This window comes from Pteropus alecto, unplaced genomic scaffold, assembly GCF_000325575.1.
Source record: "Pteropus alecto unplaced genomic scaffold, ASM32557v1 scaffold98, whole genome shotgun sequence".
In the NCBI taxonomy this organism is placed as follows: domain Eukaryota; kingdom Metazoa; phylum Chordata; class Mammalia; order Chiroptera; family Pteropodidae; genus Pteropus; species Pteropus alecto.
The window spans coordinates 11,633,455-11,651,657 of NW_006443570.1; the positions used below are offsets into that span (position 1 = coordinate 11,633,455).

Genomic DNA, 18,203 nt, shown 5'->3' on the forward strand with positions numbered 1-18,203 from the left:
AAACAGGTGACCCAACAGAGGGAGCTCCATGAGGAAGTCCCAGGATGTTATTTGTATACCAAGGTTAGAGTCTGGGGAATTTTCCAGGAAAAAAAAAATAACTGATTTGTTTGAACATATGGAAAATATTACTGAATGGTGTGTCACAATCATGTCACAGCATTTGGAAAACAATACCAATAAGTGTGTTGAAAACAAAGCAAAATGAAGCAGTTATCAACTCTAGGAAAAATAGTTGTGCAAGAAAGGAGTTGTGACTTAGTATACTGTTCAGAAATTCACACTATTTCTATAGCTATAATATTTAAAAACTTACTGATTTAGCCAAATATTGGGGGAGAGAAGAGTCATGTATTTGAGAAGAATCACTAAGTTGTCATGGTGAATATATATATTGATAAACCAAGAAGAACTAATATCTCTTCTACCACAGGGAGAAGAAAATATATCTGATATCTAATATTGATAATATTAGTATAAACTGTGTATTTGGAAAGATGGAGACAGAATAGCTAGAAGAGTTGAAGCTGGTAGCCTCTAGAGCATAGGGAAAATGGCAAAGGTTTTCTGTCTTTTCATTAAGAGTCTTTTAGTTTGATTTGAATTCTTAAAGTATCTGATCGCAATATTTTGATAAAAATAAAAAATAATTTAACAAATAATGGAATACATATCTTTGTGCAGTGTGCAAAAAGGCACGTAAAGATTTTCACTAAAGCATTGTTTATGATACTAAAAATTATAAATAGCCTAAATGTCCATCATAGACAAACTATGTAGCAGCTTAAAATAACAAGTTGTGTGTGTGTATGTGTGTGAGAATATGGAAAGTTCTCTAAACCATTCTAAGGGAAAGTACATTTTATTATGCTACATATATCATTTTATTGACACTACTATAAATCCTAAACAAAGCTATATTTTTCTGTTTGTCTATAAATGCATAGAAAAAAGTCTGGAAGTATATAGCAAACTGATAACTTTTACCTTTACTTTAAATACTTTTGTATTCTTGATTTTTTCAACAAGAATGTAGCATGTATTACTTTTTAATTAAAAAAAAAAAGAACAAATACATAACCTATATTCATGGAAAAACTAAAATAAGGGCCCAGAATTCAGATAACATATTTCCCGTAGCTACCAGGTTGTTGAATAGCTGCACAACTTGTAGCAGATTATCTTGTATCTGTTTTCTCAAGTAGCAAATTATCTTGTATCTCTGTTTTCTGAGTCAGTAGAATCTGTATAATTATTACCACACCTATTCTTGGAATAAACTATTATAGGCACACCTCATTTTATTGTGCTTCACAGCTGTTGTGTTTTTACAAATTGAAGGCAAGACCCTCTACCAGCAAAAGGATTGACTCGCTTTACTGTGATACTTGCTTTATTCCTGTGGTCTGGAACCGAACCCACAATATTTCTGAGGTATGCCCGTATACTGTTAGAGGTTTACAATATAGTTTTCAAGACTTACAAACCTAGGTTTAAAATGTAGCTCTACTATTAACTTCCCTAATCGTCAGGTTCTTCAGCTCATAATTTCAGATACTTTCTATTTCACAGTGTTAATGTGTGAATTAAGAGATAAAAGATATAAAGAATTTAGTACATTAGTTGACATGTGATAAGAACTCAAAAAAGTATAGCTATTCTTATCATTTTTCCTGAAAACTAGATATAATTTTGTTATCAATATTATTCAGAATGTCTATACAACAGGTTATGGCTAAATTAATATCCAGAAATAGTAACATGGATTATTAGCACCATTAAATAGGATTCTGTTTCTAATTGTGCTTCGAAGGATAATTGTGCATCATCTTAGTGTAGCCCCTGCTTTCTTAAGACTGGTCAATCATTTCAAACTATTGGTTGAAGTAGAGTTCCTATTAAAAAGCCCTACATACTTTTGAAATTTAAGTACATTATCTGTTAGTGAGAGGGACTAAAGTCTCTAATATAAATGAGTCCTCAGCAAAAACCAATTATTTGAGTTGACAACAAAAGTGTAAGTATGAATATAATCCCTCTTTACCAATGGTTATCACCTGTTTACTGATACTAGCCCAGGTTTCATAGCCTACATGTAAAAACTCAACATATTATGTGGCATACTTTCATAAATATATTGATTACCTACTCTTCTTTTTTTTCTTTTTTGATTATCTACTCTTAACAAGCATTCATTCTAAGGACTTAGGGAATGGCTTAAACATATATAAATCAGAAAGACAGAAGTTTATTCATTCAGCAAATATTTATTGGTCCTCGTGCTAGGCACTGATCTGACCAAAAGCAGACAGAACCATCTTCCATGTAGTGGGAGGAGGAATGGAGACATAAGCAAACATAATCAAGAAATTCATTATGGATAATGGCTATGCAAAAAGGAAAAGACTTGCAACGTAGAGGAATTATAAACCCAGAGAGAAGAGGAAGAAACATCAAAGGAGACTGAGAAAACAGAACCCGGTGAGAAGAAAGTGTATCAAAGTAGAGGGGGTATCAGTCTTCAGATGCTCCCAAGTGAGGCGGACCTGAGAACAGGCTGTAGATTTGGCAACAAGAGGGCCACATTGGTGGTGCTGACAAGTTTCAGTAAACTTGTACTATTTGATTTCTTCTGGTCATGGAGGAAGGATGGCAAGAAAGGTAGATACTGCTAAGCTCTCTTTTTGTGATTTCCGGGCACTAGTGGCAGTTTGATCTTTGGTAAATGTTTAACATGTAGATTGCTATTCACAGAAAACTTAGAACGTTGTTGGTTTTGCTTGAACGTCAACCTGGTCAGTGTGAACAAACGATTGTTAAGATTATACTGATAGCAGCAGCAGGGAGTGAGATTTCTGTTGTGAGTACCCCAAACCCAGAAGTGCAGGAACTTGTTATTTGGTAGGCAACATTATGTAGATTCAGAAAAGCTAACTAAGAGAATCCGTAATGTGTGGGCATTACAATAGGTTGACTCCAGGTGGCATTCTTAGAAGGTGCTATAGAAAAAAAAATAGCTTAAAGAGGTAAAAAAATCAGTCTTGATTTTAACTCTATGTAGTCCACTAAGAAAAAATAATAATGATACTAAGTCAGGGGAGAATTTGCCTTCTGTATTTTTAGCTTAATGTGTTATTCTAGATTTAGAATATATATGATTATCTTGGTCGGGGGGATGATCAGAAATTCAGCATTTAAGTGCTGTCCCCCTTCGTAAGGTACGCTAAGAAGAGGCTGCTCCAGATTAATCTCTCTCAAAGTTAATTGGTGGAAACTTCCCACCTTCAAGAATTTTTATTACCTTAGCAATGCTGTGCCAAGACTGCTGAAACACAGCTGTGGGTGCTGTGCCGACGCCCACATTGCCAGTGTCAGGAAGGATGTACTTTAAAACCTCTAATTTATCTAATAATGTCTTTAGTGATCTGTGTAGGTTTGGCATTGTGGTGAAAATGCTTCCCGGCTTGGTTTATAACAAGAATTCAGTTTGCAGTCTTAAAATGTATATTGCATATGGAAGATACTAACAAGTCAACTTAGAAAAAGATCTGACTAAAATACTATCCTATCCATCTAACAGAACTTATCCACCCATTATATTTGAAAATAAATGCAAATAAAATGTGTTTTTAAGCTTTCCTTTTCTCTAATGGAAAATGTATATGTCAACCATAATTGAAAAATAAATTTTAAAAAGAAAAGAAAATGTAGATTGAACTCATGTCAGCCCATAGAGTGGAGACAGAGTAATAAGTTCTCGTAAATAAATATTTTTAAAGAGGTAGGAAATAGTACTCTCACGCTGGAAATATAAAGTTTCATAACCAGTTGGTAACAATTCTACTTTATATGATGCTTAATAGGCGTGTCTCTAAGAAAACAGGCAATATAGAATATGAAAGATTCTTTCCTAACTGGTGGATTTACTGCAAAGATTGATTACATTTATCAAAATAAATATACATTCAGTTTCTAAGAATACACATAGTGCATAAAGCAGACTATCCCCATATTGCTTATAAAAGGAATTTATAGTGTTTATCTCCATTCTGCTGGCCTATGTGAAAACATTTGTTTGGATCTGAAGTGTGTTAATTTATAGTTTTAAACTGCCTTTGTTTCATCTGTGAAATTCAAAACATTATTTGGAATAGAATGATAGAATTAGAATTTTAGACCTAGAAGAAACTTGAGTTATTTTATTACAATTTCTTAATTTTCCATTTGAGGAAACTGAAACCTAGGGTTTAAGCATCTTTTCTAAGGTTACAAAACTAGAATTAGAGCTCACTTTTCTAAATCCTTATATTTCTGCTATAACCTCCTATCTCCAACAAGTTAGTTGAGTAACATTTAAATAATATATTAGCAGGGATCTTAGGTCTCCCTCAGTGTGCAACTACATATGTTGAGGCTTCAAAGTCAATAGTGATTAAAAAAAAAAAAGTCAATAGTGATTTGTAATTATTCTTCATCATTTAAAAAAATTCTGTAGTAACAGAGAAATCAGTGTTTAAATTATGAGCTAAAGTGATTTCCGAGTGACTGAGATAGCTATATATATAAACAAGTCTTTAATATCTATAGGTAATAGCCAAAGCAGTCTTGAAAAAGAACAAAGTTGGAGATATCACACTATCTGAAATCATACTATACTACAAGGCTATAATAATCAAAATAATATGGTATGGCATAAAAAGACACATTGATTAATGGAACAGAACAGAGATCCCAGAACTACACCCATGCCTATTGATTGTATACAAACAAGTCTTTAATATCTATGGGTAATAGCCAAAGCAGTCTTGAGAAAGAACAAAGTTGGAGATATCACACTATCTGAAATCATACTATACTACAAGGCTATAATAATCAAAATAATATGGTATGGCATAAAAAGACACATTGATTAATGGAACAGAACAGAGATCCCAGAACTACACCCATGCCTATTGATTGATTTATGACAATTGATTTATGACAAATGAGGTAAGAATATACAGTGGTATAAAGACAGTCTCTTCAATAAATGGTGGTGGGAAAATTAGACTGATACATGCAAAAAAATGATGAAACTAGGCCATTTTCTTATACCATACACAAGAATAAACTCAAAACAGATTAAAGACTTAAATGTAAGAACTGAAATCATAAAATTCCTAGAAGAAAATATAGGCAGTAAACTCTTTGGCATCATTCTTAACAATATTTTTTTTTGGTACATCTCCTTGGGCAAGGGAAAGTGGGACTACATCAAACCAAAAAGTTTTTGCACAGCAAGGGAAAAACCTACTGAATGAGAGAAGATATTCAACAATACATCTGACAAGGGGTTAATATTCAAAATATATAAGGAATTCATACAGCTTAACATCAAAACAAAAAAACCCCCAACAATCTGATTAAAAAATGGACAGAGGACCTGAATAGACTTTTTCCAAAGAAGATATACAGATAGCCAATGGACATATGAAAAGATGCTCAATAACACTAATCATTAGGGAAATGCAAATAAAAACCATAATGAGATATCATCTCACACCTGTCAGAATGGCCATCATCAATAAATCAACAAATAACATGTGTTTGTGAGGATATGGACAAAAGGGAACCCTTGTGCCCCTGTTGGTGGGATTGCATACTGCAGCCCCTATGGAAAACAGTATGGAGATTCTGCAAAAAACTCAAAAATGGATATATCAAATAACCTAGCAATTGGACTTCTCGGTATTTATTCAAAGAAATCCAAAACACTAATTTGAAAAGCTATATGCACCCCTGTGTTTATTGCAGCATTATTTACAATAGCCAAGATATGGAGGCAACCTAAGAGTCCATCAATAGACAGATGGATAAAGAAGTTGTGATACATAAATGCAATGGAATATTAGTCATAAAAAGAAAATCTTGTCTTTTGCAACACCACGGATGGACTGAGACAATATTATGCTAAGTGAAATAAGTCAGAGAAAGACAAATACTGTATTTTACTTATATGTGGAATCTAAAAAACAAAACAATAAAACAGAAACAAACTCATATTTACTGAGAACAAATTGATGGTCGCCAGATGGAAGGGAGGTTGAGGGGGATGGGTGAAAAGGTAAAAGTGATTAAGAAGTACAAATTGCCAGTTATAAAAATAGTCATTGGGATGTAAAGTATCGCATAGAGAATATAGTCAATATTGTAATAAGTATATATGGTGTCAGATGGGTACTAGACTTATCAGGGTGCTCATTTCGCAAGGTCTATAAATGTCTAATCACTATGTTGTATACCTGAGATTGATATAATATTGTTTGTCAACTATTATTGGAAAATAAATAAAAAAAGAAACTAAGTGTGTGTGTGTGTGTGTGTGTGTGTGTGTGTGTGTGTGTAGTAACAAAGACCCGTATGTAATAATCCTGCAAGCACTATAGGTGTAAGTAATGCTCAGGCTTCTCCTATGACTTGGCCCCATTATGAACTCAAAAAAAAAAAATCAATACTCATCTAGAGCATAAGAAATGAACTTACTCCGTATTGAAGATTTTTTTCTCTATGCTGATCCACTAATTATAATTTGGAGAATTCTCATAATGATCATCTTAGTTCATTTGAACTGCCGGAACAAATTACCACAGCCTGGATCACTTATAAATCGTAGAAATGTGTTTCTCACAGTTCTGGAGGCTGGGATGTCTAAGATTAAGGCACTGGTGGATTTTGTGTCCGGTAAGGGCATGCTTCATGACTGTCTTCTCTTTCTGTCTTCACATGGTGCAAGAGGCGAGAGCACTTTTTATAAGGGCACTAATTTCATTCATGGGTGCTCCACCCTCATGACCTAATCACCTTCCAAAGTTTCTACCTCCAAATATCATCACATTGGGGATTAGAATTTCAACGTAATGAATTTGGGGGAGTGGGGTATAAACTTTCAACCCATAACAATGATTGAATACCTGCTTCATCCTTAAATACTGCTCCCAGATATACTGTATAGCTTTTTAAATGTATAATTTGGGGAAAGAACTGATGTAAAATAAAAGAATTTATATAAAAAACAAGTATTGAACTGTTGAAGGTTGTTAGAATGTTGTATTTTTATAATTCAGAATCTTCTACCAAGCATGTTTTAGGCTGTGGTTACTTTTGAAATGGAAGTGAAGAGTTAAGATTGACCTTACTCAGATAAATATTTTGAATATAAAGATGACATCAGCCAATGTGAGTAGCAGGGAGGCACAGTCAGAACATTCAAGAATCAGAGTTTTATGAATTTTGTGTATGTGTGTCTTGGAGAATACCCATTGTTAGCTTAAAGCATAACCTTGTGCTTTGTTTAGAGTTTAGTTTATGAAGCTTATAGAGCCTGATTTTTGCTTTACAATATGTAATACTGAGGAAGTCAGTATACACAGAAATTCAAATAAGCATTCATGTATTAACATAAATAGCTTTAAGTGGAATGTTTTATGTGATGAAACTTAAAAATTAAAACTAAATGGACCCTTAATGATATTTCAACATTGTTCAAAGGTATTTATGCATATAGCTTATATATGACTTAGACATAAACTAGATAAGGATTTTATTTTTATCTATGACTATATAAAGTCTGTAGTTCGATATTTAAAATAAACACGAAAGCAACAAGTTGGTATGAAAACACATTCTTTTGTTCTCAGGCTGTGAATTATTTGAGGATAGGAATAGTATGCACCTCAGATATATCTGTGATATATAAATAGTAAAATCTCATTCTTGAACTATATTTGAGGGGCCTGACAAGATTAATTTGACTTTAAAAGAGCCAGTCCCCCCAAATGACTGCAAAAGTTAAAAAATTTCTAATCAAACTTTATTTCAGCAATGTTCTCATTAACATTTGTAACCCCATTTCTCCAAACTACCATGAGTATTGGCCCTCCTCTGATATTTGCTATGTAATACATTTGCCTAACTTTAAAACCTTCTGTATCAGGATCTTTCAAGCATTGAATGAGAAATGATGGAAAAAAAAAAAAAAACAGTTTGCTATGTTATTATCATGTTAGTCACTCCTGGTAATTCTCTTTAAAATGACAAGCTTTAATGACAAGCTTTTATTCGCGTCGTATCAAATATTCTCTGATGTGACTGTGTTTTAAAATATATTTGCAATTCTGATTTTTTAGAAACAATCACTTTCAATTCAGAGTCAAAACCATAAGAACTTGTTCTGCTAAGTGTTACAGCTTTCTGACATGTAGGAATAGCTGATGTGGGTGAAGCGTCTAGCTTGATGTTTTATGTCTAGCTATTAGTCAGTTAATCCTCCTCCTTACCTCATTTGAAAATATTTTCATTCTGTATGACAAAAAGTAAAAAATTACATTAACTGTGACTAAAAATGTATTGCCGATGACACATTAATGAGACTAATATTTCTTGCCTTATACTAAGATTTTTACAGTCTTACTTTTGGTGAACCTAGGTCCAGATAGTTTAAAAATTATAGAAAAGAATTTTCTTTGAACTCTAGGAACAAGATTACAGTAAAGGTTTTCAGATAATTTTAATATAAATTTTAAAACAAACAAAAGGACCAAGTAAATATTTTAACTATATAGTAAAAGTCTACTTCAGCAAGATATTTGGATGTGTCCAGTTAAAGCAAAGCATAATTGAAAGGAAAAGACAAGCAGTGGAATGGTAAGGTTCTTAAAGAGTATATAGGACCATTTCGCTGCCTGAGATATTCTCTCCCAATATCCCACCCCCACATAACCGAGGCTTTTTCATCCTCGGCTTTCTCGACAATTCTGAATAGGTGCCCTCTTTCTTATTCTGTCACTGTATGCCATTTGTTTCCTTCATAAAACTTGTCCCAATTTTAAGTTAATCTTAGTTGTTTACTTATCATCTATCTCCCTAACTAGATCGTACGCCCCACCAGGACAAGGGCTAGGTCTGTATTATTCATCAGTATATATACCCAGTGCCCAGGCAGGGTGCCTAGCACATAACGTGCTCTCAATAAATATGTATCGAATATTGTTTAAAGGTATAATTTTGTTTTGCAATAATATGTTAATCATAATGTTGATTGTATTGTTTCCTACTTCTTACTGAAATGGCCTTTTATTTTTCTCTTTCAGTAACTGCCCTTCCTTTTTGGCTGCTGCTTTAGCCAGAGCCACATCAGATGAAGTCCTTCAGAGTGATCTTTCTGCACATTATATCCCAAAGGAAACGGATGGCACAGAAGGGACTGTGGGTAAGTACCTTTCTACATCACTTGTTTGAAAATATGAAAATCTAGCCATGTGTAATGATCCACAGAAAATGTCTACAAAATACTCAATCATACTATGTTTACCATTGGTTGATTTTATGGTGGTAGCAAGAGAAAAAAAAAATGCAAAAAAATTATTTTTTCAAATTAATCAATAAAGGAGGAAAAAAGAGAAAAAAGTACAGGTATATTTTGAAAATATGAGAAGGTAATTGGAACAAGAGTTGATCATTACAGGATATCAAATAATATCTTGATAAATGGAAAGAGTAAAGGGAGAAAAGTGAAGACAACAGAAAAAGATGAGCGAGTGAGGGAAGAGAGAGTTTGAGCAAAACCTATTTAAAATTTTTGGCTTACCTTTAAGAATCCAGTTTAACAAATCAGATAAAAATTCAAGAAATTAGTTGTAACAAAACTTCTCATTAATTATATCACATTTTATATCAACCAATAAATAGAGCTCTTTTTGAGTTATGCAAATTATGAGGCTTTATTAAGAAAGGCACGTTTATTAATGTATTAGACTTACATATATTTGATAGGCTCTAAAGAAATACTGTTTTTTGTAAAAATTAGGGAATTACTGCTCAAAATTGTTGAGGAATTTTAATATTCCATTCTATTTGTTCTATTTTAAGTATTTACCTTTAAATATGGTACATAAGGAACAAAGCATATATTAATCAGAGTAGCTAGATTCCGGAGACTGTGAGGCAGATATAAGTAAACATTCCTGTTCTTCCTTTATCTCTCTAGATCATTTTTGACAGAAAATTGGCAAGGAAAGAATTCTTCTGCTTGTTTTTACTGAGGGTAATTGATTCACTTGGAACCAAAGTGTTCAGAGTCAAGTTGGATGGAATTCCTGCTACAAAGCAATGGTCTTTCCTCTGCTACTGATGCATGAAGTAAAAGCCCAGTAATGAAAAGATGAGGGAGATTAAATTCTTTCACTGCAGCCAGGCTGACGGCTGACTCAGCTTCAGCTCAGCACAGTGACATTAACGACTGATGAGTAATTTACAGCTGTGAGGGGGTGGACTACTACTTTGAACAATTTTCTCTTTTTTACACCCTTTTTAATTTTATTTTTTCATTTCAAGAAGCAATTATTTATATACCAATGTTCTACACCACTCCCTGCATTAGACCACTTAACGTAGCAAGACTGAGGTGTTGCCCTACATGCCTACCTTGGAAGAATTTTCTGACATCCCCCCACCCCTTCCCCAGTAAAATAGCAAAAATGAAATGAAGGATTTTTCTTTTGGCAGATATCATTGGTTATTCCGATTTTCTATTTTTCCAGGAGATAACCCAATAATGTCTCCATGCCACTGCTGTGATTCAGAATGATCTATTATAATTCTAGACAATTTGCAAGTCTTTAATCTATTTAACCCAAATCACTCAGTGTGAATTGAGAATCTCTATGGGGCATATTGTGTTTCTTCATATGTCAGAATGGGAAACAGGCATGCTGAATAAAGCCTACTGCCACTGGCTTAAAGGCACTGAAGTCCCCACTGAAATGCCTTTTGTCTCTCCTTTTAGTTGTTTCCAAAACCAGTCTTTAAAAAAAATCCTTAACTTAAAGTTCTTTTCATGTTCATATCATCTCTAACAGAATGTTTGCTAAATAACCTTACATTTCTGTTGTAACAAATTTAGTTTAGGAAGTGTTAACTAACTCCTATCTAGACAACTTAAAATCAATTTGAAATATCCCAATGTAAAAATTAAAAAGGAGGGGAAAATGATCATTAATCACGAGAAAATTAAAAGAATTTTTAAAACTTTGTGTGAATAAATTTGAAATCTGGGTATTTTCTAGAAAAACAAATAAACAAAGAAGAAAGAGATTGAGAAGATTGTTAAGTAGGTCTTTTCAAAAGTACGAGAAGGTGATTCTACAGGTGAACAATTTCAAACGATCCAAGACAATTCCAATGCTTTTTAAAATGAATTATTCAGTTGCATAGAGAAAGAAGGAAAATTAGCACAGCATGACACTGATACCAAAACTTGCCTAAGACAAAATTAAAAAATGAAATGAGATCAATCTTAGTAATCAATATTTAATATATTAAGTAAAATATCTGTACATTTTGGGTACAACAGTTAATTCAGTTGATGAGAATTTTATCGAGGGCCTACCATATACTTAGCACTATGCTGAGGAAACAGCAGTAAACAAAACAAAAATACTGGGAAGTCTCGTAGCATAATTTACATCTTAAATAGGTCAAAAGGAAAAAAAGGAATAATCTCTAAAGATGCCCAAAGAAACATTTGATAAAATTCAATATCCATTCCTAAATTTAAAAAATACACTTAATAAAGTAGAACTAGATGGATACATCTCGGACAAAATTTGGCTCACCCCAAAATCCAGCATTCATGCTTGACGTACATACTCAAGAACTTTTTGGTTACAAGTGACCACTAACACAACTCAAACTGGCTTCAGCAAAACAGAATTTATTGCGTACCCTTCAAGGTAAGGAAAGGCTACACGGCTAGATTCAAGGCTTCATATAATGTCACCAGAACCTGGCATTTCTCCAACTCTCAGCTGTACTCTCTTTCATTTTGATTTTATTTTCAGGCTCCATGCAGTGGCAAAATGACTGCTAGGAGTGCTGGGTCTTTGTCTGCCCAGGTTCAAATCAAGAAGCAAAATAAGAGTAACTTTACTCAGTTGCTCTTAACATAAGTCACAGATTTACTCTAATCAGCCCAGCTGGGATTATTTTCCATTTCTGAACCAATCACTATGTCCAGAGGGATGTGATTCCTTTATTGGATAGACTTGAATTACATGTTTTTACCCCTAGATGTACATGAACTGAGAGTAAAGAAGGAATGTTCCTGGTAGAAAGAGGAATGTTTGCTAGGTGGCAGGTAACACATTAAAGCAAAGTTCTGACTCAAAATGCCAAATAAAAATAAAATAACTAGGAATAAAATTCATTAAGAAATATGAAGGGCCTGTGTTAAAAAAAACTCTACTGAGCAATATAAAAAGGATTTAAATTAGACTATGTAACTTGTTCTTGGATAAGACTCAGTATGAAAAAAGTGTCATTTTTTTTTTTTTAAATTACTCTATAAATTCAATGTTACCTGAAACACAATGACAACCAATTTCCCCCCTAAAACTTGGCACAATAATTAGAAAATTCATCTAGAAGGATAAACATGTTAAAGTGACATCTTTTAAAATTAAAAATAATAGGAAAACTGGTCCTCCTGATATTATGTATAAAGTTACAGTAATTTTAAAAGAATGGCACCATTCTAGATATAGATGGAGAGATCAGTGAAGCAGAATAGATGATCAAGAAGCATATATTTTAATATTTTAGGGATTAATTTATATAGGTTTGCATATTCATTTATTCAGTAAACATCTAATGAAACCTGCTGTCTGCTAGGTTCTGTACTATGACTAATGAAGGAAGATTAAGAAACAGTCTCTACCTGCAATCTAATTTAGGAAATGTAGAGCATGGGTGTTAGAGTCAGGTATACCTGGGATTGAGAATGGCTTTGTTTGTGAAATGTTCCAGAGATACAGAATGTAGAAAATACCCCCAAAACGTTATCTATTGTTACAAAATTGTTATATAATAGATGGTGTGAACAAAGTGTAATGGGAACATAAGGGAAGGAGAAACTGGGATGGGGAAGGAGAAACTGGGATGGGGAAGGACACATCTAGTGGTTTACTAAATATTAGTGGAAGCTGGTATTACTTCCCCTAACCAAGTTAATCTGTCTACACCAGCACTGTCCAATAGATAGCACAGTGACAGAAATGTTCTCTACCTGTTTTCCAATATTGTAGCCACTGGCCATATGTATTTATTGAGCACTTGAAATATAGCTAATGTGACCCCAAAAAACTGAACTTTAAATTTTATTTAATTTAAATAGCCACATGTAGCTAGGAAGCTACCTTATTGGATAGTCCAGGTCTATATAATAAGAGTAATGTACAAACCAAAGAATGACATAATGGTTCAAATGATTATCTGGGAATCTGGAAGCCATCCTGATAGTTAGTATCAATTATTTGTTCCACCCCATCCCATTCTCCCCCAAAGTTTCTCAATTCACTTGTCATTCCTCTGTTGTGACTGTCAAATGCAGATCCAGGGGCTGTATTGCTGCAGAGACCTTATGGGTTGGAGTGATGCGTACAGATAATTGTTGGCTGAAAGAGCGTCTCTGGCAACTGGTGCTTAAAAAAATATATAGGAGTTGCTCAAAACAGTCAAAATGTTGGGTTTTCTATTGGCCTCAGTTTTCCTCTTATACACACCTCCTCAGGTTTTATTTGCTTTTTGAAATTTTTTCACATATACCCTTGATTTTCAGTTACATAAAAATGTCAAGGGGACCAAGCCACAAACATGGTTTACCACCCTGTATTATGTTAATGAAAACAAGAACCTTGAGATCTTATTTCTAAACACAGTCATTTAAAAAAGAATTTTGAATAAGGAAACAGGTAAATGTAGTCACAGATTAAGGCAATGGCAGGGCGAGGAATATCAAACAAGAAGCTAAGTTCCCAGTGCATTCTAGAACAGGTAGTCTCTCTTCTTTGAGATTTGTGTTCTAGATCAGAGGAGGCATTTCCCATCTGGCTCCCATTATTTTCAGGCTGTCAAACTATATCTGGTTTAGTAAAGTAAAAAAAAAAAAGAGTGAGAGAATTCTGAAATTTTTTTTTACCTGAGATGTAGGAGGAACCTCTAAAATACTGGCTTGAGAAAACCTAATCTCCCCTTGGTTATTTCAATAGCTGCAACTTGAGTAGAGATGATCAATCCAGTCAATACTATATTCAGTGTTGCTTAAAAGGCTTTCATGTCTGTCCACCCTTGAGTGATGCAAGCTAGCGGTCAGCTAGCCTACTCCACTTAATAGGTCAAGTAGCAGACTTAATAGTCTAGGGTAAAGAATCTTCTGATTGCTATCTTTTTTTCTATCCAGGGTACACACATATAAACAGAAATTTAAGTTCTTTTTCCTTAGAGATATATAAAATTCTTAACTCATCTGTTCAACTATTTAAGCTATTGCCTAAAACTTTGATTAAAAATACATCAAATAACAGAAATATGTAATTTAGTTCTGAATTACGAACAGTTACAGGAGAGAAAAGTCGGGGAACTGGGAGGAGGTAAAGGAAGTGGGTGAAGAAGAAAGCGAGACAAAGACAAATGGTAATTCTTATTATTCTTATTCCTGTAGTTTGTAAATAAATAATCTGTTTCCATAGGCTTTTCATATTCCAGTTAGCTGGATAACCACTGTTCATATTTCAGTCATTCATCTAAGCACATGTGGGGTTTGGCGTGGCAGCCAAGGAAAAGGGAACCAGTGCTCTGAACTAGATAGCAGTGGCCTGAGCCCTTCACAGGCAAGAATAAATCCAGCCTAGGAAGAGATCCAGCCCTGACCAGAGGTTTTTCTCCCTACAACATAAGGATTATCTCAGTGGCAGCTGCTGGCTGATGATTTTCTACTAGAAAGGTTGTCGTTTTCTCTCTTCAGAAGCAACATTTCTCTTGAGAAAGGGGAATTTCTTGTATTAAGGAGGAGCTTGACTAATGTGACCTACTTCTGTCTTTACCAATCAGGCAAGTGAAAAGCAGTTTTTACAAGGCTCTTCATTGGGAGTTTTTCTGTGTTTCTTTCAGAGATTGAGACAGTGAAATTGGCCCGCTCCGTCTTCAGCAAACTACACGAGATTTGCTGCAGCTGGGTGAAAGACTTCCCTCTCCGCAGGAGACCCCAGCTCTATTATGAGACATCAATCCACGCCATCAAAAACATGCGCAGGAAAATGGAGGACAAACATGTCTGCATTCCCGACTTTAATATGCTCTTCAACCTAGAGGTAAAGGGCACTTCTGAAGAGTCAATGAGATTTAAAAAACAAAACAGACATCTTCATTCATGGTCCTCTTTTCTAACAGCACTTCTAATATAATAGTATCTCTGATAGGTTAGAATAGACTGAGGGCAAAGTGGCACAAGCCTGCTCTCATTGGACAATAGAAAAGGAGCTAATTTATGTTATTTTGAATAGATAATGCATTCACATGGCTCAGAATTGGAAAATCAAGTCTCTCTTATCGTTGTTTCTCGATTCCCCTCCATGAAGGCAAGGGAATTACCAGTTTCTTGTGTAACCTTCCAGAGCTATTCTGTAAACATACAAGCAAGAAAAGGAAACTTATATCTCAGTAAAGCTGGTTTTTTTTTTTTAAAGGAAACTATTTTGATAGTGTAATCTATCAAGTTTATTAAGTTCCCACATTAGTATGCTGGTAAAGAAACACAAACACACAGAATGAGACTGAGATAGTTTTCTGATTTCATGTGGTTTTCTTTTTAAATCTTGGTTTCTGAAATAGGAAAGTAGCTGGGATTGCATTTCATGAATCTCTGTGACTGACAAATTGGATCATCTGAGCCTTGTCAACTTAATAACCATTTTCCTATCTTCCTCTTTTCTTCCTATTAAATGTATTATGCTAATGCAAACAGAGGTAGGTTGTTTCTTTTGCCTGTCACTTGCCTCTTCACTCAAGTCCGTAACTTAGAAATTACAATGCAATAATTTCTACAAAGCACAATATTTCCTTCTTGTAGCAACTAAATTTAAATTTTAGCTGACTGTCAAGGTCTGATAAGCAGTGATGGCGGGTTGGTAGTTGGAGCTTATGTTACAAAGATAGATCAGGTGATGTCTTTGTTTCCATGCCCAAGCATGCATAATCCGAAAGGCTGTTATGTGATAAACAATGCTTATATCACTACACTTACTTGAAGATTATACTCAGTTTTGAGAGCGTGATTGCTATTTGTTGACTTGGTTTTCATTTTGCCTCGAAATCAGTCCAAACTCCTAACTCAGAAAGGAGCACCTTGCTATAGTGAAACAGGCTTTGATGGCAATTTGACAACACATACGTAGAACCTTGTATATTTTCACACCCCTTGATCTGGTAATTTCACTTTTAATTTTTATATTACAGGTACAGAAATGCAGAAAAGTCTTACGTACATGTTTTGTTTGACATTAATGTTTAATACAACATTGTCGATAAAAAAATTGGAAATGATCTAAATCATTACATATAGGGAAAACTGATATGCTCATAAGATGTATAGTACATGTCCATTTAAAGTTATGCCTTCAAGTAATACTTAATGCCATGGGGGAAATGCTAATGACATGATAAATGACAAAAAGCAGGATATAAAATTCTATATATGATCCTAATTTTATTTAAAAATGTATATGTATAGAAAAAGACTAGTTATCTGTGGATGGTGGGATTATAGATTTACTTTCCACTTCTTTATTATTAGTCCAAACATTACATACGGGGAGAATATCAGTATTTTTGTTAAAAAGCTATACTAATTTTTTAAAGAGATCCATTTGGCTCCCTTTTGTTTCTTCTGAGGCGGTATTAAGAAATCTCCCTACCGATCTCACATTGTTTAGTTATATTCTCATGGCCCCATAAAGTTATTATTGCCCCCGCTTTTGTGATAATCCCACAACTCATTCATCATGTAAAAACTGCTTGTATATGCTGTTTTTCAATTTTACCCTTATTCCTGCCAATTGTTTAAAAATGAGTACTACAATATAGGTAGCAATTCTACATGTCAGGAGTTTTTTCCTAGATAATTCTGTTTAATCAGTTAATCTTCGATGGCATTATAGATGGTGTTGATTAAATTGCTGAATTAACTAGTTGTGATATCTGTATTAGATATAGATTTCATAATATTTGGGTGCTATCATTACTCTGTGGATATTTATATGCGGTAATTTTGTAAATGTCTACCCTTTAAAAGAACTTTTTCAGAGCAAATATACCTGTTGTTTTAGTACTCCTTCCCAATCCCCATGAGGCAGCACCTCATCCCTCCCCTAACAGATGAGAAAGCAAGCACAAGAAAATTATGTGATTTACTTTGAATGACAGGACCTGGACTCATCCAAGCTGCTAGCGCTCAAGGAATGTCAAAGACTTACAGACGAAAGGTCAATACATACTGTTTCCTAAAGGGAGTCCAGGACTCAGAGTTCAGTGAGTTATAGATCTCCCGAGGGGGTAAGATCTGAGATTTAAACACTTGAGCCGAAGATGAAGCAGCAAACTACTTAACCGTTTTAATGTGATCTTGTGACTAGGCTTCCTTTGTCAGGACAAAGCACAGGTTTGGAAGACTGCCCTCTGGCAGTGTTTTTAGCACTTGAAGCAGTGGGTGGGCAAGGGAAATAGGAAGCTAAATCTTGGATTAAGGGACAAGGTAAAGTGGTTATAGGGCATGTGGACATCTGATATGGTTCAAATTTGGCTAACCAGTTTAGGCTATGTTATTTATGGTCAGAATTCGATGTGACCATGAATGATTTATGAAGGAGATATTATAGAAGTATGTGTACGTTTTCATTATCCCTTTGTATTTTAAACAACCTAACATAAATGGCCTTGTGCTGGGAGGCCAATTGTTTCCTATCGATCTCAGTTTCTAATTTAAAATACTTTTTGGAAAAAATTCTCAATCCAGAAGGGCTTTTATTCAATTCCTCATCATTTCTTTTCTCCCCCTCCCCTCAAAACGGTAGCAGCAGTTCTGAAGCAAATGTATGTGGGCGGTTTCCATGGCACAAGACAGCAACTTCGCAGAGAGGGCGCTTCAGCCCGAGCTAATTGGGCATGATGTGTTCCAGTGTTCTGGTGTGCGAACACAGATGCCCTAATAGTGCAGGTATTTTAGCAGTTGATCAGGCATGTCAGAAAAGGGAAACATTTAGTCTCGTTATCTGGGTGACAAATGCAGTGGAGGAGGATGGGCAGCGGTGCAGGGGGTTGGCGCTCTTGAACCATGC

General features: G+C 34.5%; 2 protein-coding genes across 6 annotated transcripts in view; one reads left to right on the forward strand and one right to left on the reverse strand.

The window, feature by feature from the left end:
• The window catches only part of PPM1E (protein phosphatase, Mg2+/Mn2+ dependent 1E), a 121,655-nt gene that overhangs the window by 89,401 nt on the left and 14,051 nt on the right, over positions 1 to 18,203 (forward strand). The window contains exons 2-3 of the mRNA XM_015599210.2: positions 9,129 to 9,247; positions 14,983 to 15,182. Coding sequence (XP_015454696.1) covers positions 9,129 to 9,247; positions 14,983 to 15,182 — 319 coding nt within the window. The remainder of the gene's footprint in view (positions 1 to 9,128; positions 9,248 to 14,982; positions 15,183 to 18,203) is intronic.
• The window catches only part of TRIM37 (tripartite motif containing 37), a 153,932-nt gene that overhangs the window by 16,268 nt on the left and 119,461 nt on the right, over positions 1 to 18,203 (reverse strand). The window lies entirely within an intron of this gene.